At 39.1% G+C, this 23,572-nt stretch overlaps 1 protein-coding gene across 2 annotated transcripts in view; it reads left to right on the top strand.

Annotated features, from left to right (window-relative positions):
* SNX24 (sorting nexin 24) overlaps positions 1-23,572 on the top strand; it is a 166,192-nt gene that overhangs the window by 83,312 nt on the left and 59,308 nt on the right. For both annotated transcript variants that reach the window (XM_002815824.5, XM_024246857.3), the window contains 2 exons: positions 5,344-5,427; positions 14,326-14,430. In XM_002815824.5, the coding sequence (XP_002815870.1) occupies positions 5,344-5,427; positions 14,326-14,430 (189 nt within the window). The remainder of the gene's footprint in view (positions 1-5,343; positions 5,428-14,325; positions 14,431-23,572) is intronic.

Here is a 23,572-nt window from a genome sequence, read left to right on the forward strand (position 1 = left end):
GCTGAGCACCTGACAATAGGCACACAAGAAATGGCACTTTTAGAGATTCAACTTTTTATAGTGGAATAACAACAACCTTCTTTATTTTATTATCTTGAATGTTTATTCCTACTAAAGTAGGAGAATGTTGATTTCAAGCCTGGCTTTAATATTTGGTGCATCTTGTTCTGATGAACAAGTATTAAATATACATATATATGCATGTATATGTATATATATTTATGAAAAGTCATATTCTAAGCAGATAGTTGTCCTTCATGTATATTTCAGATTCCCAGCATAACGATACACTGACCTAAACTACTTGGAACCTTGGGCTTAAATCTTTATTTGTATATAGAACCCCCGTCTGTATTTGGCAAGCACTTGAATTATTTATTAGATACTTTTCATCTGTTATAGAGAATACTTTTCTTTTTTCCTTTTTCTCTTTTTTTTTTTTTTGCTTTAGAAGTGATCACTTTGTAATGTATGAGCTTCTGAAAGAGAGAGACCATTCAACCTGAAATATAAGTTAAGTCCTTCCTTAGCTTAAGTTTATTTTATTTATTAGATATATTCCTGAAAATTGGGGTATAAACCCACATTTTGAACTATTTTATCCTTGGCTTCTAGTATAATTTCAGAGATATTACCACAAAAGAAAAAAAGTTGGCGCTGACATGTAATAAAAACCACACTTGGGGATCAGATTCTTCTCTTTAAAGTAATGGCATTTGTTTTCCTTTTCAATTTGAATTCTATTGACTTAATAATGTTTCTAGAACTGTGGCAAAAATTTAGTCAAATGAACAGAATGATTTTTGTTTTGTTATGCAAACCTGAATGGAATCCTTAATACATTTATTTAATTACATGCAGCTTCCCTTACTTTATACAGAGGGGATTTCTGGAAAACTCTGAGGAAAGATGTCTCTAGGAATAGAAAACTAAACAGGCAAGTCAGAGCCAGGCACAGTGGCATGGGCCTCTAATCCCACCTACTCGGGAGGCTGAGATGGGAAGATCATTTGAGCCCAGGAGTTTGAGTCCAGCTTCAGCAACATAGCTAAATAAATAAATAAAATAAAAATAAACAGGTAGGTCAGGCTTATATGTAATTTTATGTGAGATAGTTGGAATGGAAACTTATGCCCCCATACATACTTGTCAAAATATGCCCAATTAATTCTCATTTTAGCCAGGTGTGGTGGCTCACACCTGTAATCCCAGCACCTGGGGAGGCCTAGGCAGGCGGATCACAAGGTCAGGAGATAGAGACCACCAGTGAATCCCCATCTCTACTAAAAATACAAAAAAAATAAGCCGGGCGTGGTGGCGGGCACCTGTAGTCCCAGCTGCGCGGGAGGCTGAGGCAGGAGAATGGTGTGAACCCGGGGGGCGGAGCTTGCAGTGAGCCAAGATTGTGCCACTGCGCTCCAGTGGGGGCGACAGAGCAAGACTCTGTCTCAAAAAATAATAATAATAAAATAAAATTCTCATTTTATGCACCAGATTGGCCAAAGTAGGACTATGTTGACAAGGATGGGCCAGACATTCCTATTCATAACAGTGTAACTTAGTACATTCGAGGGGTGAAATCTGGCAACATTTTTGGTAATTTATCTTTTGTTAATTTTACCTTGTTGGGTTCCAGATATTTTTATAGTCCTAAAAATATTCTTGAGCTTTGTTCTGGCATGTGGTTAAATTACTCGGTAACAATTTGATCTCTTCAGACCTGGCTTTGAAGTGTTGTTAAACTGGACTAAAACAGCTTTTAATCTAGTTCATTTTCCCTGCTTCTGAGTCAAGAACCTTCAGAATACTGTAACTAATGCCTCGTGAATTATGAAGTTTTCTGCCCCAGCTTTTGGACACAGGCACCATTGCCAGTTGCATGTGAGCTCTGAGCCCTCCTCACTCCTTAGGTAGTTTACCCAGTCTCACGTGCCAATTGGTTTTCACCTGAATACTTGAGGGAGGCCTCCTCAGCTGCAGGCGTTCTCCCAGGGTGCAGCTCCCTGTTCTCCATACTCCCAGCTCCCTTTCCTTAAACTCAGGGGACCACAGGGCTCTGCCTGGGCGGGGTCCCCTTCCCTGGGCCTGCATAGCTTCTCTCTGGGCAGCAAGCTGAGGTAATAGTAGTTCTGGCCTTGTTTGTTTCCTGTCTCTCACTTTCCTTCATTTCCTGATGTCCAATGTCTTGAGAGCCATTTTTTCCACATATTTTGTGCACTTATTTAATTTGCCTAGGTTCAAGTGGGAGGCTACATCTCCTTCCTGTTACTCTATCTTGGCCAGAAGAGACCTTGGTTTTCACCTTAAAGTGTGTGGGGTTTTTTTTGTTGTTTGTTTGTTTGTTTTTCAATAGGAGTGAAAACAGTCCTTGTCCACCCACAGCCAGTCTGAAATTCCAGAGGCAACACATTCAACTCTTTTTTTTCTTTTTTTTTTCACGATCTCTGCTCACCACAACCTCCGCCTCCTGGGTTCAAGCGATTCTCCTGCCTCAGCCTCCCAAGTAGCTGAGATTACAGGTGCGCACCACCACACCCAGCTAATTTTTGTATTTTTAGTAGAGACAGAGTTTCATCATATTGGCCAGGCTTGTCTTGAACTCCTGACCTCAGGTGATCCGCCTGCCTCAGCCCCCATAAAGGCTGACCTCTTGTCTGTCTTGTTCAGTGCTGAATCCCAGAGCCTAGAACAACTCCTGGGCTCCCTGGCTCGCAGGCCCTCAGTAAATATCTGTTGAATAAATAAACAGATGAATGGTGGATTCTGTGCTGAGTGCTTTCCCAGCGCCGTCCTGGAGGCCGCCACCTCACGAGGTGCCTAATCACTACTAGGAGTTTGCCAGCAGAGCCAACCAAGAAAAGAGATTTCCAGGCAGCAGGGACAACATATGTAGGAAAATTGGAAAGACTTTACACAAATGACCTGGCATGGTATTCAGGAAAATAGGATTTATTAAATTTTTTTTTTTTTTTGGAAACAGAGTCTCGCTCTGTTGCCCAGGCTAGAGTTCAGTGGCACGATCTTGGCTCACTGCAACCTCTGCCTCCTAGGTTCAAGCGATTCTCGTGCCTCAGCCTCCCAAGCAGCTGGGTCTACACGCGCACACCACTACGCCCAGCTAATTTTTGTATTTTTAGTAGAAATGGGGTTTCACCATTTTGGCCACGCTGGTCTCAAACTCCTGACCTCATGATCCACCTGCCTCGGCCTCCCAAAGTGCTGGGATTACAGGTGTGAGCCATCGCGCCTGGCCGGATTTATTAAATTGACTCCATTTCTTGATTCACTTTGTCATGAAAATCCTGATGAACAACTTCCTTTCCAAGATGTTTTCCCAGAATTTAAAAGAAAGTCTTGATAGTATTAGGCATATTGTGTGTCTTTTCAACTGTAACATTATAAAATAGAAGAATTAAAGTTTATCACAAACTTTCCTGTGGGTGTGTGTACATCCACCCTCCCCCACCCTTCATTGTGAATTTAGTGCTTGTGAAGAGTAACTGTGGAACTTGGTAATGGAACCATCTGGTCAGTAGAAGAGATGACATTCCATGAAGCAGCCATTGTGTAATTTGTCTTACCCTGGCCTTCAAGGGGGGGCACTTTGAGGGGTGAGCAAGTAGGTAGAGCCTTGCTGAGTTTTCAACCTTCTCCCTGTTTTATAGATTCTGTAGGTAATCTGCCAATTAAGGTGGTGGTTTTGTGATAAAGCCTCAAGCAATAAGACCCAGAACATAACCTCATTTATTTCATAAAGCTCAGCAGATGGAAACTACTTTCATTGCTACATATTGTCCTGATTTCAATCTGGGTCCTGATAGTAAAAAAGGGGCTCTGTAGCCTATTAACCAAGCCCTCAAGTTAAAGCTGTGCTTCTCTTGTTTGTTTTCTCGAGGTGTTTTCCTGATTCTATTTCTGGCAAGGCCTTTGAAGAAGAATAATTTTCTCTGGTGAATTAATAAACAGATTTTTTTTCCTAAAAAAAATCTAAGATATCTGAGAGTTTGAAGCATATGCGTATGGTTTTAGAAGAAAATATTTCTACTAGTTCACCAAAGGAAAGTATTTATTCAGGGGTATTTCTTGAAAAACAAAATATAAAATATTGATTAAATTATTAAAAATTTACCACTTAATAAAAAGAGGTTTCTTAAACTGAGTCATGCAGCAGCAGGTTTTGTTTCTGATTCAAAGAAGCACAAAAATGCAAACAGATTTTAAGTTTGATGACATAATTTCTGGATTTCTAAAATAGTCATACTTACATATAAGACACAAATATAGAGCCATAGCAATCTATTTTCATAATGAAGATGTGCGACCTTGTATCTCATATGCCAAATTTAAGTAGTTTTTATTTTTAGACTAAAAGTAAGCATGCTTTTAATACTTTTTAGTGTCATGTGATGTCTACAGTTTTGTATTTTTTTCAGAAGGGTGATTGAAATAGAAAATTAGGCTTATTAAGTAATTAAACAATATTCCTTCATCTTAGTGTTTATAAACTCTCACGTAGCAAAACACGAGTCAAATATAAACTTTTGGAATGACAGAGCTCCTTTTTAGATCCTGCCAACCATCCCTCCCCATCCAACCTTAACATTGTATTTTCATGAGCATTTCACAATATTTCTCATCCCTTGTTTCCAGTCTTGACCCACTGACCCAAGAATCAAGAAAATGTCATGTTAGTGCCTACTAATTAGTGCACCCAGAGAGCCTTTTCATCTGGCCTTTCAACCTTGTGGAGCTAGGAGCACAAGCTGTCACTTGTATCATGCAGGGAAAATGATCCTTTACTACATTTTGCCTGTTTTGCAAACAGCAGAATAAGCCCAGCTGAGACTAGAGATGAATATGCAGGTTAGAAAGAAATTAACCTAAAATGCACTGCTGTTTGCATGATTGTCTTATAGACGACACAGTACTGCCTACGTTGAAATGCCCATAATGGAATGCCACATGCCTGAGCTTTTTACCAGAGTATTCCTCTTGCAATACTCTGGTAAAGAGTATTGTTTCAATGCTATCATATTCACTTGGTGAAATCATTTTAAGCAAGAAATATGATTTTATTTAAAAATTAGGTAGTTTTTTAAAATGCATTTAAGTTTCCCTTGTTTTTAGACAGGTTTTTGGAGAATGTCACACTTTGTTAGTGAGCCTTTGGTTCGAGTGCTCATTAATCAGTGCTGTTGGGCCAGGGTCTCCTGAGCCTTCTGGGTTTTGGGGGATCAGCTACTGTAATTAAAGGGATGAAATATATCATGGTCACAAACTTACCACATCAGACAATCGAGGGTTTTGAACTAATACAATTAATCTTTTAAATTTTTTCCTCAGGTGTTTAAGATAGAAGTGCTAATGAATGGAAGAAAACATTTTGTTGAAAAGAGATACAGCGAATTTCATGCTTTGCACAAAAAGGTAACTTGTTTTTTGTTTTTTTCTCTTTTCTCTGTGTGGCAGATGGTATAATGTTAACAGTCCTTTCTGTGGTTCTAAGAGCACTGATATTTCTTGTGTATGTATATACATTTTCTTTTATCATGAAGTAAATTTCTTTTTGGAATAAATTATTCAGTTCCTTAAAGGTATGCTTTCTGAATAGGTAGATTTTCTGTTACAATCGTTTGCATGTAAAAATCTCAGGCTGCAAGCTGTTTGCAGTATGTTGCATTCAATGTTACAGGTTCAGAAAGAATAAGACCCAGACCCTGTTTTATCCATGAAATGCACTTAATGTTCCTTACAGACAAGGGAGAAAAAGCAAATGAGTATCTTACAGGAAGAAACTTATTAAAGTCAACTTATACTTACATGTACCTGGAAAAGATCATATACATGTACTTGTGTATTCAAAGTACATATACATGTACTTGTGTATTCAAAGACTGGGGAACACAAGTTAAAAGAGGCTCTTAGCCTTTTTTTGAATTGTAAAGGGCCACTTTACAAAACTGATGTTTCAGCACTAGGATACGCTTCTTTAAAAGTCTTAGATAAACGAAACAGAAAGGCAAAAGAAAGAGCTTTGGGGAGAAATGGTTATTAAAGCATAGAAGAGTAAATGCTTCTTTATTTTCTACCTAAATTTAATTTTTTCTAGATTATAAATTATTATTGGCATGCTGAAGTTATTTTAATATCTACAAATACCTCATGAAATTGCCCAGAAAAATCCCATTAACAGTATAAACTTATAAACGTTAACAGGATATTAGTGAGAGATTAGTGAGACTGTTTCCTTGTCTTTTCTTTTAAAGGGGAGCTCTAAGTTATCAGTACACTTTTCTGTTAGGATGGCAAGGGATAATCCACATCTAGTTCTCTGGTTAGCACTTTGTTCAATCCAGGTTGACTTGGAAAATAAACAGTACAGGTGAACACAGATTTAAACCAGGTGTTGCCAGTGACTTTACAAAAGCACCAACCCCAGGGTGCTCCAAAGAGAAACAAACCTGGAGTCTGGGGCTCACTTCCTTCCCAGGGAAGTGTGTTTTTGTTTGTGTGTTTTGGGAGGAAACAGATCCTAGTGAGGTTTCTTCTGAGTACCTGATGAAATAAGTCCCTACTGTGGGATTAAAACCAGCACCTCCTGCCTTGCCCAGCCTCTGTTGACCAGTCTAGAGGAGGCAGCCTGTCACATGCAGGCCCCTTGCTAACCTCCCAAGTCAGCACCTAGGACTCCATGACCCTAGCACAGTCCAGCTGTACTCTCCAGATGCTCAGGGACCAGCTCCACACCAGGCACAGCTGGGTGACTGCCAATTAGGCCTGCCCAGAGCACGAGGCTGCCCGTGCTTCTGGAGGAGAGGCTTGTTCACCCTGTTCTCTGCTCTAATAGAGTTTATTTTCTTCTGCAGAGGAGGACCCTCTGCCCACTGAGTATGGACAGTTCTTAGCATTTCATGGTCAAAAAAAATCCTAGATTTTCCAGGATTCTCTCTTCTCTCAGTTTCTGCAGTTCTATTAATAATTTTACCTATTCTTATAATTATATAATGAGGTCTACTAGCATTAATAGAATAGAAATTCGCAAATCTCTCAATTTTGAATATTGTTGGCAGCCTTGTTAAAATATTTGAGACAACTTTACAGGGACATAGAGATAAAGATATCTTTGTGGAGCAGAGTTTTAGTTGGGATACACTGTCTAATTTTATGTATTATCAAGGGGATAGCAGCTGCTAGAAGTCTCCTTTACTTGCCCCCTTGTGATTGTATTAGATTTGGCAAAAAGGTAACTCTAAAAGGCAATGAAATACAAATAACGATGGGGTATAAAAATAAACATAAATCTGTAATTTTGACTGTAAGATTGTGTGCTAAGAAGGGTTGAAATGAGTAAAAAATTTAATCAGAGTACTCAGGCTTGACTGACTGCTGCTGCCACATCATGCAACCTTACCTTTTTATTGCAGTTTTGGTACCCTCAATTTCCATATTTGAATCTTGTGACATGCTTTGAATGTTAGAGTTTAACATAAAATATTTTCCCTTTAAATGTAGTTAAATCTGTTGTTACTTAATTCTCTTGAAATATTTAACTATATTACCCCTCCAAAAATTAGATTTGTTTATTAGCAAGCATGTATGTTGCCTTGTTTTAATAGGTGTTTCTTAGGTTTGTTTAGGAGTTGTAGCTGCTCTTTCAATAGAATTATCTATTTATGTGCTTTCTCATTTATCTGCTAGTGTCTCGGTTGTTTTTGCTTATTAGTTTGGGTGGCCTATTAATACAATATTAGCCATTTGCTGAAAGCATTTTTTAACAAGGGCCTTTTAATTTTGGTTGTGACATTTATTCTAAATGTATGCAAGTTTTAAATTTTTATGTTTACTGATGTGTCTGTTTTTACCCTTTCAGATCTATCTTAAAATTAGTCATTTCTTCTTGAGCTATGATGAGTATTTGATTCCATTTTCTTTTAGGTTTTCTAGATTGGTATTTTTCAAAATGTGAACTTTGAATTATCTATGGGCAAATTGCTGGGCAACACCCTAGATGTAGTGAATTACAATCTTTGTGATGGAGCCCAATAATCTGCAGTACCCCAGATGATTAATGCCTGTTGAAGTTTGAGAATTCCTATAGTGTGATTGTCACTTAGACACAACTCTTTCTAACCTACCTCCATCACACACACTGAAGTTACAAAGCTTAGAACCACACATCTCAAGGTTTTAAACCTTCAAGTGTGTTCCTACTTTTCTGTTACCTTGCATTATCTTCCAAATTCTTATAATACACACTACTTAATTTTTCATTTTCATTTTCTTTTTTTTGAGACAGAGTCTCGCCTTTTGCCCAGGCTGGAATGAAGTGGCTCAGTCAGTCTCAGCTCACCACAACCTCCACCTCCCAGGTTCAAGCAATTCTCCTGCCTCAGCCTCCCGAGTAGCTGGGATTACAGGCATCTGCCACCATGCCTGGCTAATTTTTGTATTTTTAGTAGAGAAAGTGTTTCGCCATGTTGGCCAGGCTGGTTTCGAACTCCTGACCTCAGGTGATCCACCCACCTCTGCCTCCCAAAGTGCTAGAGTTACAGGCATGAGCCACCGCACCCAGACTAATTTTTCGTTTTCTATTCCTATCATCCCAGTCCAGAGTATTACTACTTTATATCAGTATTACTTTAACCATTTCAGATCCTTATCCGTTCTCTGCTGCAGACCAGTTTTCCTAAAACACCATTTTTATCTTCATTCTCTTACTCAAATACACTGAAACGGGTCTCTGTTGTCCATCACATCACAGACATTGACCCTCAAGGCCAATAATCTTAAACCTTGTATGAGTTTCCTATTGCTGCTGTAACAAATCACCAAAAATACAGTGGCTTAAAATTTATTTATTATTATTATTTGAGACAGAGTCTCACTTTGTCACCCAGGCTGGAGTGCAGTGGCGCGATCTAAGCTCACTGCAACCTCCGTCTCCCAGGTTCAAATGATTCTTCCTCCCCAGCCTCCCAAGTAGCTAAGATTACAGGCATGTACCACCACGCTCGGATTTTTTTTTTTGTATTTTTAGTAGAGACAGGGTTTCACCATGTTGGACAGGTTGGTCTCGAACTGCTGACCTCAGGTCATCTGCCTGCCTTGGCCTCCCAAAGTGTTGGGATTACAGGCGTGAGCCACTACATCCAGCCTTAAAATTTATTACCTGACTGTAGCTGAATCTTCTGTGGGTTCTAGAACAAAATCTGTTTCCTTTCCTTTTCCAACATTCCTCGTCTCGTGGCCTCTTTCATCTTCAAAGCCAGCAGTCACTCCACTTCAGCTTGTGTCCATCATAACGTCTCCTGCCATCACCTCTCCTCTGACTCGACACCTTGTGTAAACAGCCTTTCTGATTCATGCAGATACGTACCAGATTCTATGACACCACAAACTCAATCCCCTTTTCCTTGTCCTTCCCTCTCGTTATAACACTGAGCCCACACAGATAATCCAGGATAATCCCCCCTTTTCAAAATCCTTAATTTAATCACATCTGCAAAGCCCCCTTTCCCATGGAAGTGCATACATTCACAGATTCTGGGGATTAGGACTTGGGCATATTTGAGGGAACCATTATTCTGTCTACTACTAACCCCTTTACTGGCCAACTTTATTTTTCACTCCTCCTAAGAGCCCTTCAGTGACAGCTGAGCCAGTATCTCCCATTACCTCATTATATGAGGTAAAAATGGCTACCCACCTGTCTTTGCCATGCTGAATGTCTTTTCCTCTGTGTTCTGATCTATTCAAACCAAGACATTTCAAGTTCTCCTTTTTCCATGTTAGCTCCCTTTCTTCCCTAATCTTTTTGTTCTTAGAACTCCTGTCCATTTAGAATAGAGATTTCTGCTTAAATTTTGGAAACATATGAGATAAAACTGTTATCCCTAAATTTTATCTAATTAGAAGGCACTTTTTTAAAAGTAGGGACCATGTCCTATCTTTCATATCTTTCACACTGTTAGAGTGTCTAGTAGAGTCTTGGGCACATATTAGGTATTAAATAAGTATTTGGCAAATGGTATATTTGGAGAACATGTATATTTATGAATTACTAGAGGATCAGTTTCTACTGTGGGAGCTTGCATTCTCTGTTAACCCCGGATTCTGCTTGCCCTGATACCTTTGTAGCTCCTCTGCTAGTACTAGGTGGGAAGAACACCATGACCACACCAAAACAAAAACAAAACCCCATCCTAGCCTTTTTAGGGCCCAGGCACAGGCTCCTGTGACAGGGTGAGCCTTCAGGCTTATGAGTGCTTTCCCGTGTGCCTTGGCTACACCTGCCCACACCCCACTATGGCCAAATACTTTACTATTTTAAATGGTGGTTCCTGAAAAGAGCTTTACCTCCCTAGGCCAAAAATTGCATGTATGGGCAGAAAAACCTTTTCAGCATGGCAAACTGCTAAGCACATTTTATTTTCATGCCTTCCCAGCTGCTTTCTGTCAGTCACAGCCCATCCTTTTATTCACAAAGGTTTCAGTGAAATATGGTGCTGGTTCCTTTTTAAATTAACTATCTTCATTTTTTATTATTGACTACCTTTGGCTTGAATAAAAGACTTCATTCTCCTGTGTTTAATTCCGTGAAGTAGACAATAAAGAACCAAAAACCTGCCATGTGGGGTCAAACCAGTAGCACAGCACCCTGTACATTCTCTCCAAAAGGAACCCTGAGGAAGTAACGGTGGCAATACAGGGGGAAAGATGGGATTTTATCCCCAAATGTTTCCCGCTTCTTTAACTTTTCTTTTCTTCTTCATTCTTTTTATTCATGTACTTGGGAAAAGTATTTCTGCTTCTTTGTGGAAAATGGTTGCTATAACCAACGTATGCAGTGGTAGGTCTGTGTGGAGTAAGTTCTGTGTAAATTCTTCTAGCAGTATAAAAAAGGAAAAGGGAGTGGTCACACCAGGAAAAGGAGACTGTGTTTGTGGTATCGTGGAATCTGGTACTTATCTGCATGGATCAGACAGGCAGTTTGCCTGGACACAGCAGGGCCAGGACCGTTAATCATCGGATGAAGTGGCAGAGGAGTATTTATCTTGTAAGCAGCTGAGCCCTACTGGAAACATATTGTCTCGGGTTTGTCTCTCATCTAAGGCAATTCATTACTCACCTACAAATGCTGTCACGGATCCCAACAGCTATGATCATCCGCTTCCTCAGTACTCCTGACATAAATAAAAAAGGAAAAATATTTTCAGCGCTAGATCTTCAAAATTTTTTTTAAAAGGAGAGACATATAATAGAGTTGATTTTCTATTCTGAAATATATGTTGTGATTCAATAGTTTAAAAGGAAGTTTCTTTATGTTTAAAGTGAAACTTAAGCTTATTACCACAGAATAATTTAGCATTTTGGCCTTGTTCTTACGGAGAAATGCCTCAGACCGTATAGAGATTAAATATGTATTTATTCCCCTGCAAGCAATTATAAATCCCCCTCCTTCTCTCTCCCTTGCATTATCAGTTTCCCCCTCAATACTGAATCAGTCTCATCACTATATGAACCTATCACAGTAGTTTCTGTTTCACAAAATAAAGCCTGCCTTCGGCCCCATGCGTCCCTCCTGTGCTCATCCCATTGTACTCTTTCCTTCTCTTTTAGTAGCACTCCTTAGAAGAGGAGCTGCTACTTCCCCACTGTCCTTCTCTCTGTACCCCGCGTTATTGACTTCCCATCATCTGGCACAGCCTGATCATGCCTGTCCTCTTGAAACACTTTCCTGATGGAACCTACTCCCCCTCTTCCCCCAGTGATTGCCCTGCTTCTCCTCCCTGCTGCTCCATCTCACCTGAGGCTCGGGGCCCTCTTCCAAGCTCATTCAGGCAGAATTCAGTGGCTTGCACTTGCAGAACTGAGGTCCCTTTTTTTTCTTGCTGGCTGAACACCAGAGGCAGCCCTCAGCTCCTAAAGACCACCCTCAGGTCCTAGCCATGTGGCTCTCTCATCACATGGCACCTTACTTGAAAGCCAGCAGTCTGCTAGGACCGTCATACAATACACAATGTAATCATGGAGTGACTGTCCTGACATAGTCACAGGTCCCACTCATGCTCAAGAGGAGGGGATCATGCAAGGCGTTTACACCAGGGGACCATTTTAGGATTCTGTCCCCCACAGCCCTTTTTCTCTATCTGTACCTAACTCCTAATGTCATCTCCTCTAGTTCCACAACTCTAATTACCTATATATTCTGACCCCCACATTTACAGGCTCGTACCCAACTACCTACCCAGCATCTCTACTTGGATGCCTATTGAGCATCTCTGACTTAAAATAGAACAAGTGATTCCTTTATATTAGGAATGTCTTTGATTGCATATAATAGAAACTTCATTAGATTTCTTAAGATATTTTTTATTCTCACATTACAGGAAAACTAAAAACAGGCAGTCCAGGTGATGCAGGCGTCTCACAACATTCATGTTCCGGGCTTCTCGTGTCTCCCTGCTTCAATGTCCTCATGTTAGCATGTGACTTTCACACTTCTGGTGACAACATAGCTCCTCCCCTTCCAGGCATGGCTTCTGCATTTTCTGGCAAGAAGAGCCTGTTGCTTTTTGTTAGGAAAACAAGAGCCCTACCCCAGTAGACATGTACACATATTGGTAACTCTGTCACATGGTCACCCTAATTAAAAGGGAGCCTGGAAAACCAATTTATAGCTCAGCATGTTAGCCCTCTGAATGACGTTGATTTTTTTTTCCCCCCAAAAAAGAAGGAGGGAATGAATATTGGCTAAGCAGCTAGCAGTGCTAGCCACATCCCTTATTCATGTGGGATTAGATTTGGCTGTAAGTGACTCTAAAACCAAAATAATGGTGACATTAACAGATACAACTTGGTCCCTCCCTTCATAAATGTCTGGTGCTGGTGTGGCAGTTTCATGATCATCAGGGACCCAGGCTCTTGCTGCTTTACCATTCTCAGTGCGAGACTTCTACCTCAGAGGCAAAGGTGGCCACTCTGCTCTAGCCAGTACATGGGCCCCTTCTTCGTGATGTACAACAAATTTCAGCCTAGAATGGTTAAGGGTGAATATACTCTTACATATGGAAAGAATTTTTTACTATAGTTTAGCTGCCCAGGTTTAATTGTATGAATTTTCTTATTCATTACTATGCTGTTTCTGTGCATGTGAAGTAAAGGAGTAACGTTGGTAGGTTTTTTTCAAGTTTTTAATTAGCAATTAAGCACGTTCCACTTAAAGAGGCAGTGTATTAGTTTCCTATTGCTGCTATAACAAATTACCATAAATGTAGTGGTGTAAAACAATATAAATTTATTGTCTTACACTTGCTGATGTGAGGAGTCCGAAGTGGGTTTCACTGGGCTAAAATCAAGGTGTCAGCAGGATGACGTTTCCTCTAGAGGCTCTAGGGCAGAATCCATTCTTTCCAGCTTCTAGAGGTCACCTTGGCTCGTGGCCTCTTTCTCCATCGTCAGAATCAGAGACATTGTTTCTCCCAGTCTCTTTCCAACTCATTCTGCTGCCTCCCTTTTATAAGGATCCTTGTGATTACATTGAGCCCACCCCAATAATCCAGGAGAATCTTCCCATTTTAAGACCACGCATTTAACCAAATCGTCAAAGTCCCTTTTGGCATATAAGGTAACATCCACAGGATTAGGATTTGGTTATTTTTGGGAAAGGAGGATTATTCTGCCTACCACAGACAGCTCTAATGCAACTTCCAACAGAATTTTTATTTATTTATATTATCCCCTAAAACTACTGTCCCAAAAGGCTTAGCTGAGAACTATCATTCAGTTTTCATAAATGGAGTTGGAAAGTAATTGTTAGGAACATTGAAAAGATTAGGCCTTTATGTTTTTAAGTTCTCTCTCCAAATGATGTGGTCTAGTTAATGGCATTTCTAGGGACAATACTTATATACAGTTGCATTTTGTTTTGATTTCTTTATATGAAAAACATATAGAAAGTCCTTCAGCAAAGTCCTTCATCCAAGTAAAATTTTGTTGTATTGATTTTTGTAACTAAATTTCTTTACTTTCGTTTTTATTCATTTACTAGGCTTTTAATTTTTCAGGAAAAAGGATTTCAATCTGAAATATCAACAATAATACCTACCAAAACAGAAAACCATTATTCTGAAAACTGAACAGTCAAGATACCTAAACAAAGAATTGTTTGACAAAATTGCAGTGTAATTATATTTTCCTCTATTTTTTATTGCAGATAGCAGTAGTTCACTTTCTTTTATTGGCCTTTTTTCCCCAAATAATATCACTATAATTAACAGACATCTCTGGTTTTTTTCTTTTTCTTTTTCTATTCTGTCTTTATAGCTTAAGAAATGTATAAAAACTCCAGAAATCCCTTCTAAACATGTTAGGAACTGGGTCCCCAAAGTCTTGGAACAGCGACGACAAGGCTTGGAAACATACTTACAGGTAAGACATGTTTAGATCCTCATTTTATATAACATAAATAATCATATGTCTCACCATTTTTTCTCAGGACATGTGAGTGCAATGTAAAATATATTAAGCAGCCAAAGATTCTAAATTAAAGGAAGTTCAAAATTACAGATATGTTGTTGGTTGGTTCTTGTAGCTTTAACTAGGATTCTATTTAAAATTGGTTCTGTGTATTGGGGAAGGGAAATTTCAATAAAAAGGTGAAAACTGTTGAGGAGAGGATCTGTTTTTTAATTCAACTCTACAAATTATTTTGTTTTTTGCTTTTTGCTTTTCCTTCAAGATTTTTTTTGCTTCTTTATAGCAATCCCAGCCTTTATGTTTTGAGTTTTGCGGGGCTGGTTGGGGTAGTGAGAGAAACTGAACTCACAGCGGGCCTGGCTAGTATATCTTTGGAATCAAATTGAAAAGGAATGTATAAAAATTGCCGATTATGAAGTGCCAACCTCTTTGAAAATTCGAATGTCAGTTTAGAAAGAATGCACTGGGACACTCTTTTCTGCAGCTGAGAGGAGCAAGCAGAGCTGCCTAAGTGAGATAGGACAAAGACCGTCTCTCTACCAAGTGACAGAAGAAGCAAAAGGAGAAGGTAGAACAGTATCAGCTTCTCTGAGTTTTAAAACAAAAAGAACTAGTGGCCCCAGGCGAGTACTCAGTGTAGTCATCATTAAGTCCAAAGAACACTGCAGGCCAGGAGCTGGGATGGGCAGGCCCTGAGGTCAGCCAGTACCATTCTGCCAATAACCCATCTTGGTAAGGTGGCAGGTACCATCCTGCCACTAACCCATCTTGGTAAGGGCCAGTAGTATGGTCCCTCCCTGGCACCACTGGAGAAGCGACACGTGAGAATGATGGAGTGAACATGGCTAGGGGCAGGGGAATCTTGGCTCTTAAAACAAAAGAGCTGGACTCCCACCTAAGAGCTATGAATTAATGACTGACCCATCTAAGACACGTTACTTCAAACAAATCAGCAGCCATGACTGTGTTCTCCTTTTGATATCTTCATGGCCCTTTAAGCATTAACCCTAGGGTGGATTCTGTTGAGGAGAGAAACTGAGGACTGTGGAGCTAGTATGCCATTTCTTCTGCAGAGCTCTATGAATGGCTGTCCCTGAATCACTGGTGATGAGAAGCTGAGGGGAGGCCGACTCCTTAGGCTTGTACTTAGTGAGAAATTCAGAGGACTATCTCTCAGTAGAAAGATGCCAGAATTCCATTCCTGGCCCTTGTAGTTTTCCTGGTCTTTACAGTGCTCTAATAGGAAAGCTGACATGCAGAAGGCCCCTGAGGACATCTAAGGCAGGCTCTCTTTACTGTTTTTGCTCTTTTGCTTTCGGACTTCGTAGCAGAATCCTTCACTGTCTCTGTCTGGGGGTGAGATCTTAAGGGAAATGGGGATTATTACAAATCACAAGAATGTGTGTGGCCATGGTTTTTGAGACTGAGGAGCTATGATCCTTCCATAGCTTCAGGCAACACTGCAGAGCAAAAAATGAACCCCCCAAAAAAATCAGACTTCAGAAATTGTATGCAAAGAGTAAAAATGCATGTTCTCTATAATTAAATGGAATAGGTAAACAGTGCATTCTTATTTGTAAGCCAGATTTTCCATGATATTGTATATCTTCAAGCTTTAGTTCTGAAGAAAGCTCTACTCTGTTCCCCTCATTGTATTTGACACATGATTTCCATTACTACTCAGTGTAAACATTTTAAGTTGTTTGTACTTCGGATATAAATATGTGCATAAAATCATCTGGCACAGAGAGGAGTTTATAGTGACACTCAAATTGAGCTTAGAATTTTCTATTCTCAGAAATAAGGCTTGAAAGATGTGGTCAAAGGGCTCAGAGGGCTTGCTTCTTGTTGTGCATATAATAGTCAATTTGTTGTCACTTAATTCCCCCAGGAGGTCAAGGGAGCTTTCTTTTCCACTTGATTCTATTTGCAGGCAATGGGAGGTAGATGGAAGTTGCAAAGATAAGCCTGAACACTTTATTAATCTTAAATGAAATGCAAATCCTAGCCTAGGTGTCATTTCTTGATCATTTCAAGTCTCCTTAGAAGTAAGGCAGCATTACTGTTTCTTCTGCTTGCTTATATTACACCAGCTAGAATCCATTCATGCTCAGGACCAGTCTGAAACCCAGGGAGTGGATGCCACCAGCACTTTCTCAGCAGGTACCATCCTGCCACTAACCTGTCTTGGTAAGGGCCAGTAGTATGGTCCTGATCTGGCCCATGAACCTAAGAAAGTGTTAATACCTCCAAGCCATAGCATCTTAAGTTCACAGGGAACTTAGACATTACATAGTCCGGTCCTTCAGCTATTTCACAATCATCCCTCTGGCCTCAATTTCCAACCCATAAACAGACAGATCAGCTCTTGAGAGGGTCAGAGAAAACAACTCTTCCTGCCATCCAAGGGGCAACTAGTACATTCTGGACCATGGGTGAGTACAACCCCACACATTTCCTAAGGTGGTCCCACACTGCTCTTTTATTTCAGAGATGGACAAACTGAGGTCCAGTGGAATTAAAAATCTTGCCCCCATTCCTGCAATATATTAGTTAAAGAGTTGGGACTGGAATTTTAGTTTCCTAACATCCAGTATGGGCTTCTTTCTTCATGTGTTGTGGATTTGTCTAAGTCAGGAGAAATTTTTCAACTTTGACATACAGCTTTACATAAGGCTCTAACAGATAAAGGAAAAGACCTTATAATCATAAACTATTACAGCCTAATTGACTATCCCCCAACTCCCTGGATAAGTAGATAGATGATTTTTTAAATCAGTAACTTGAATAGCAAAAACTATGCATATGCTTTCATTTTCTGTGCTGTATTTAAGTAAGAGGCTAACTTAAAAACAAGAAAGGTCAAATTACCTATTTTCTAAATTAATTTTGTTCTATCTGAGATTTTAAACAAAGGAAACCCAACCTGTTTTGGCATCTGTACTTTTAAAACTCTGTTTTATTCCTTTGCTGGTCACCAATGAAATGAAATTAATGAAAGAAATAAAACTAATGAAAATGAGAGACAAAAAAGCCTACAGTTAGCATTTATTTGGCTTTCTTCAATTTGAAAATAAACATATCATATTAGTCTTCAAGATACAATTTATACATATTTTCTGTTTTAGCATCTCTATTCAATTTAAGTAATTTTAGTTTAAAAGAAGTAAATTAGGAAATTTTCCTAGTGTATATTTTTGAGTGTAAGTTTCTTAAAAATATTTTACATTGTATTTGAAAAAGCCACTTTATTTTCAAATAGAAATTTCAGATCTTAAGGGGAAAAAAGCAAGCATATTATTCAAAGTAATGTGGAATTGCCACAGTGTAAATAATTTATGGATAGGTTCTAATCAGTGAATTTACCTTGAAAAACTTCTGCCAGTCTAGAGATTTCCATATGATCATATTTGCAGAGTCTAATAGTTGAGCAATTACAGCAAAGTCTATTTAGTGTTACTTGCCTGGAGATTAAAAACAATAGTATGAAGGTTACATAAGTGAGTTTTAATTTTTTAAGTACATTTCTGAACCATTATTATTTTCCTACTTAAATTTTCAAATGATTTGATTAAAAACAAATTCTAAAACAAAAACGAAAAACCCTAGCTGAATATCCAAAGTACGTATAGTATCTTAGAATCAAAATCTATAATTAATCAGGGAGACATCAGAAGTTACGTTTGGCATTTGAGTAATTTGAAGTATGGCAGTCTACCTGATGAACAGTGAACCTTAATTTTATTTCCTAGAATCATTTTCTGTTTATTGAATAAGAAATCAATTAGCTATTATTATGTTTTCTTATCTCTTTCCCCTTAAATAATATACTCCAGGAAAACTCCCTGAGGTTTAATGAATGAGGAAATCGATCTCCTGTGAAAGTAGAATTAAGTATAACAATATCTTTCTATATGAGTGGAAGAAAATCAGTTGGATTTCATCTCAATAAAAGGTCTATGCCAAATAAAGAGTTTTCTTTTAAACTTTTATTTTTCCAAAATTATATAAACTAGAAATTCATCTACTTTGGAGGATGTTTTTACTTGAAGATAAAAGCAAGTTAATATTTGATATTAATTTACCAATAAAGGTTGTATGTGTGTGTGTTTGTATAGTTTTGCTTAATGATAAGCACTCATCAAGCACCTATGATGTTTGAGGCAGAAGGGTAGATCTAGCTTCAGAGATACCTTGAACCATAGTCCAAATTAAGCTACTGTGGTTATTTTCTCTGTCGCTCCTCTCTGCTTTCCATGGTGTGGGCTTCATCTGGCCCCCCTAGTGGTACAAAAGGGCTGCAACAGTTCCAGACCTCACCTACTCTTAGCACATAGCCTAGTACAGAGGAAAAGAAGGTTTTCTTTCAGTAAGATTTCACAGAAGAAAGAAGCAATGTCTTTCACTAGGAGTCCTGCAGATGTTTTTCCTGATCTCATTGGCTTATATTTGTGTGCACGCCCACTTCTGAACCTGACCATGGCCAACCATCCCACTGAGTTAAGTGAATCAAAGCCTGCTCCTGAAGCTGAGGGAGAAGGGGTGATTTCCCTAATGAATAAACAGGGTATTCCTGGTAAAAGAAAAGGGAGTATTCTCACCGTGGGTTGGGGAGTGGAGGGCAACCAGCAAATTACCATCCCAGAAAATGATGATGCTTAGAAATTTTGAGTAAATTGCCCAGGGTTATGAAACAGTGGGGACTTCCCTGAGATTGGAATTCAAGGATCTTTCCTAGATAGATAAAGCTTCTAGAAAATTTAAAGTCAGGCTGGGCTTGGTGGCTCACGCCTGTAATCCCAGCACTTTGGGAGGCCGAGGCGGGCGGATCACGAGGTCAGGAGTTCCAGACCATCCTGGCTAACACGGTGAAACCCCGTCTCTACTAGAAATACAAAAAATTAGCCGGGCTTGGTGGTGGGCACCTGTAGTCCCAGCTACTCAGGAGGCTGAGGAGGAGAATGGCGTGAACCCAGGAGACGGAGGTTGCAGTGAGCTGAGATTGCGCCACTGCACTCCAGCCTGGGCGACAGAGTGAGACTCTGTCTCAAAAAAAAAAAAAAAAAAGAAAATTTAAAGTCATAAATATCCTTGACTTTTGACTTAAAGACCAGAAATATTTCTTACCTTTATTTTTATTTTAAAAATATAAAATAATATTTGCTCATTAACACAATTACTTTTACATCTAAAATTTTTAATTACCAATGAAGTTATGAGCTAGACCATTAAGGAATTTAGCATCTCATGGTGTTTACCAGTTTCTGAAAAGCAGAAATCTTAAGAATAATTTCAGTTTCCCAAACTGATTTGACCATCAAACACAGTTTATATGATAGTTTTGCCTCCTGATTTGAGATGACTTCCTGTCTTCCCTGAGATTCCACTGAAATGAAAGTACAGAAACTTAAGAATGAATAAACTCCAAGAGTTAAGTAGTAGATGGGCAAGGAAAAGAGAAGATCATCAAAGGAAGAACAACGTTAACAACTTTCTGGAAGATAGGATGTGGTGGGAGCATGTGAGTGGATAGAGCACAAAAAGCAGCAGTCCGAACTCAGACCTGTGGGTCTGTTGTGGAGGCGGAGGCAGCCTGTGCAGGCAGTGCTGGAGAGCTTCTAGGCTTAGAGTCTGCAGGTAAGGCAGAGCACGGGGCGCGCGGGGAAGCTGAAAACAAGTAGATCCATTCAGGGCACAGGTTGAGTATTCCTCATCCGGAATGCCCCGAAATTTGAAACCTTGAGTGCTGGCATGACGCCACAAGAGGAAAATTCTCTACATAAGAACTTAATATAAACTGTTTCATGCACAAAATTATTTAAAATATTGACTAAAACTACCTTCAAGCTATGTGTATATGATATATAAGAAACATAAATGAATTTCATATGAAGACTTATGTTCCATTCCCAAGATATCTCATTATGTATATGCACACATTCTAAAATCGAAAACATCTGAAATCCAAAACACTTGTGGTCCCAAGCGTTTCAAATAAGGGCTATCCAAGCAATGTCTGCATGGAACAGATGCCTAGGCTACTCATTCTGTGCAGAATACATGCAGCCTGATGTTTGTGACCAGACGAATTTTTTAAAAAAGAATTTTCTTTTAAAAACAACAATACAACAACAAAAAAGTAAACAGAAAGGCTGAGAAGAGCTAAGTCTTCTAATGTGGATAGTAGGGCCCCCAAGTTAACAACCCCCTTCCCACTCACCCCAAGGAAAAGCCCAGCTGACTGCGCGCTCCACTCATACGGTTTGCACTCAGGCAAGGGGCCTGTGCGAGCACTCCTGCTGACATACTAGCAGAGGAAACCTACCCAAGCCACCCGGGCTGCTTTCTTCACTGTGATCTGATGATAATCAGGCATTTGAAGAAAACAAGTAGCATGAACAAAAAGACCAAGATGAACTAAAATACTGACTCTTCAGGAAAGAGACAATTCAGGACATAAAATATATTTTAAAAATTGATGTAATAAATCTAGAGAGCTTCACAGTGGTATTACATCCCTAAGATTACAATAGGATGCTGTGTAAAAGGAACAATCCGAGAACACATTAGAGTTCTTAGAATTAAATGTGTTATCCAGTTGAAAACATTCAGTAGATGCTCTCTCTAGTTGGAAAACTGTTCCATAAAGTACAGATACAGAAACGTCAAACAAAAGACATAGAGAACCAATTCAGGTCTAACATCCTACTTCTTTCTGGAGTCCCAGAAGGAAAGGGGATGAGGGGTACAATACACAAGTAGGAAAGGGAATAATAGAAGGAAAAATAGTTGAAAACTTCCTCAGGTTACACAATATAAGCGATTTATTTCTTCCTTTCTTCCCTTCTCCCTTCCCTTCCCTTCCCTTCCCTTCCCTTCCCTTCCCTCCCCTTCCCTTCCCTCCCCTTCCCTTCCCTTCCCTCCCCTTCCCTTCCCTTCCCTCCCCTTCCCTCCCCTCCCCTCCCCTCCCCTCCCCTCCCCTCCCCCCTCCCCCCCTCCCCTCCCCTCCCCTTCCCTTCCCTTCCTTTTTTTTTTTTTGGAAACAGAGTCTTGCTCTGTCACCCAGGCTGGAGTGCAGTGGCATAATCTCAGCTCACTGCAACCTCCACCTCATGGGTTCAAGCGATTATCCTGCCTCAGCCTCCCAAGTGGCTGGGATTACAGGCACCTGCCACCATGCCCTGCTAATGTTTGTATTTTTAATAGAAACAGGGTTTCGCCATGTTGGCCAGGCTGGTCTCAAACTCCTGACCTCAAATGATCCTCCTGTCTCGGCCTCCCAGAGTGCTAGGATTACAGGTGTGAGCTACTTTGCCTAGCCATCAGCATTTAAATAGGAAAGGTGCTCCGAGGATAAAGAACAAAGAATGACAGAATCCTTGTAGTGCCTAGATATAGCCAGTGATATTTCAGTACATTGGAGACAAGATCCATAATCTTCCAGAAAAAAAAAACAAATGATGGGCAAGGTTGAGGTTCAGTCATGGCTTCACTTCTTCATTTGAGGGTGGTTTAGTGGGCACATCCCTCCATTCTTCAGTAGAAACATTAACTTGTAAACTGGCATAATATTTAGATAAAGGTTTTTCATGGAGTTGTGCATACGTTACTTGTTCCATTTATTACAATAACGTGGAATTTATCTTTCTGAGAAAGGGACATCTTATATCACTTGAGAATAATAATTCTTGTTTATATTTTTTTCTTTTTGTACAGTAAACAGTAATTAAATGTATAGTTAGTATTGAGAGCTAAAGAGAAATAGCTCACAGAAATCAAGACTAAGGATAATCTAAGCTAATAATACAAATCCTTTTTTAAACAGTTTATTTGCAGAGAACACTTCCAAAGCAAGAGTGAGGCTGGCTTGTTAAACAATAGTAGATGCCCCTGAGTTACTGTCTTCACAAGACCCTATTACTTGACTAGCCTGCCCTTCATTCATTCTTTAAATTATACAATATGATATGTACCATTGGGTCAGTAGTCCACAGTGGGTCAAAGAGTATTGTATTTTTGACTTTTCCAGTTGTACATGAAACAATTACTAAAATTGACCATGTGTGCTTGAAAATGTGTATTCTTATATTCTCAAATGCAGTGAACTATATTTATATATATATAGTTTTATATATAATATATATATATAATCAGATCAGTGTTAAGTATTCTGTTTATTAATGTTTTTATTTTTAATTTTTGTGGGTACATAGTAGGTATATATATTTATGAAGTACATGAAAGCATTCTGTTTAAATGTCTTGTATTTTAACTTGGCCACTCAATCTATAAGAACAAAGATGTGTTAAAATTTCCCACTTAAATTTCTTATCATTATTGATATAATTGGGGTTAGTTCAGCCATCTGTGCTATCACTCCATCTTTTTCTATCATTATTTTTTGTCTGCTTTTGGATTGGTGACCAATGCTGTTTTTTTTCCTTTCTGTTGTTCCCCCATTCATTTACATTTGTTCTTTTAGTAGTTACCTGTTGTCTTTACTTTCCTTTTGAACATTACAAGGGCCTTACAATATTTTAACTCTGTTTACGCTGGATATAGGAATCTGGGTTGACAGTTCTTGTCTTTCAGCACTTGCAAAATATTGTGACACTTCTTTCTTATCTTCGTGGTTTCTGATTTTTAAAAAAAATCAGTCATATTGTTTTTTCCCCTATATTTAAGGTGTTATTTTAAAAAGGCTGCTTTCAATATTTTCTTGTCATTAGTTTTCAGAAGTTTAATTTTGATGTGTCTTGGTGTGTATTTAAGTTTTTCCCCTTTTGAGTTATCCTGGTTTCTTGAATCTGTAGATTAATGTCTCTTGTCTGATTCAAAAGTTTTAGCCATTATTTCACTGAGTACACTTTCACCTCCTTCTTCTTTCTCCTCTTATTCCAGGACTCTGATAACAGGAATGCTACATTTTTTATTATAGACCCACAGGGACCTGAGACCTTACTCATTTTTCTCAGCCTATTTTTTTTTTTCTCCATGGTCAGGGTGGATAAATTCTATTGTTCTATCTCCCAGTTTCCTGATTCTGTTGAACCCTTAACTTAAGGTTTTTGTATCAGTTATTATATGTTTTAGT

Source organism: Pongo abelii, chromosome 4 (genome assembly GCF_028885655.2).
Source record: "Pongo abelii isolate AG06213 chromosome 4, NHGRI_mPonAbe1-v2.0_pri, whole genome shotgun sequence".
NCBI lineage: Eukaryota > Metazoa > Chordata > Mammalia > Primates > Hominidae > Pongo > Pongo abelii.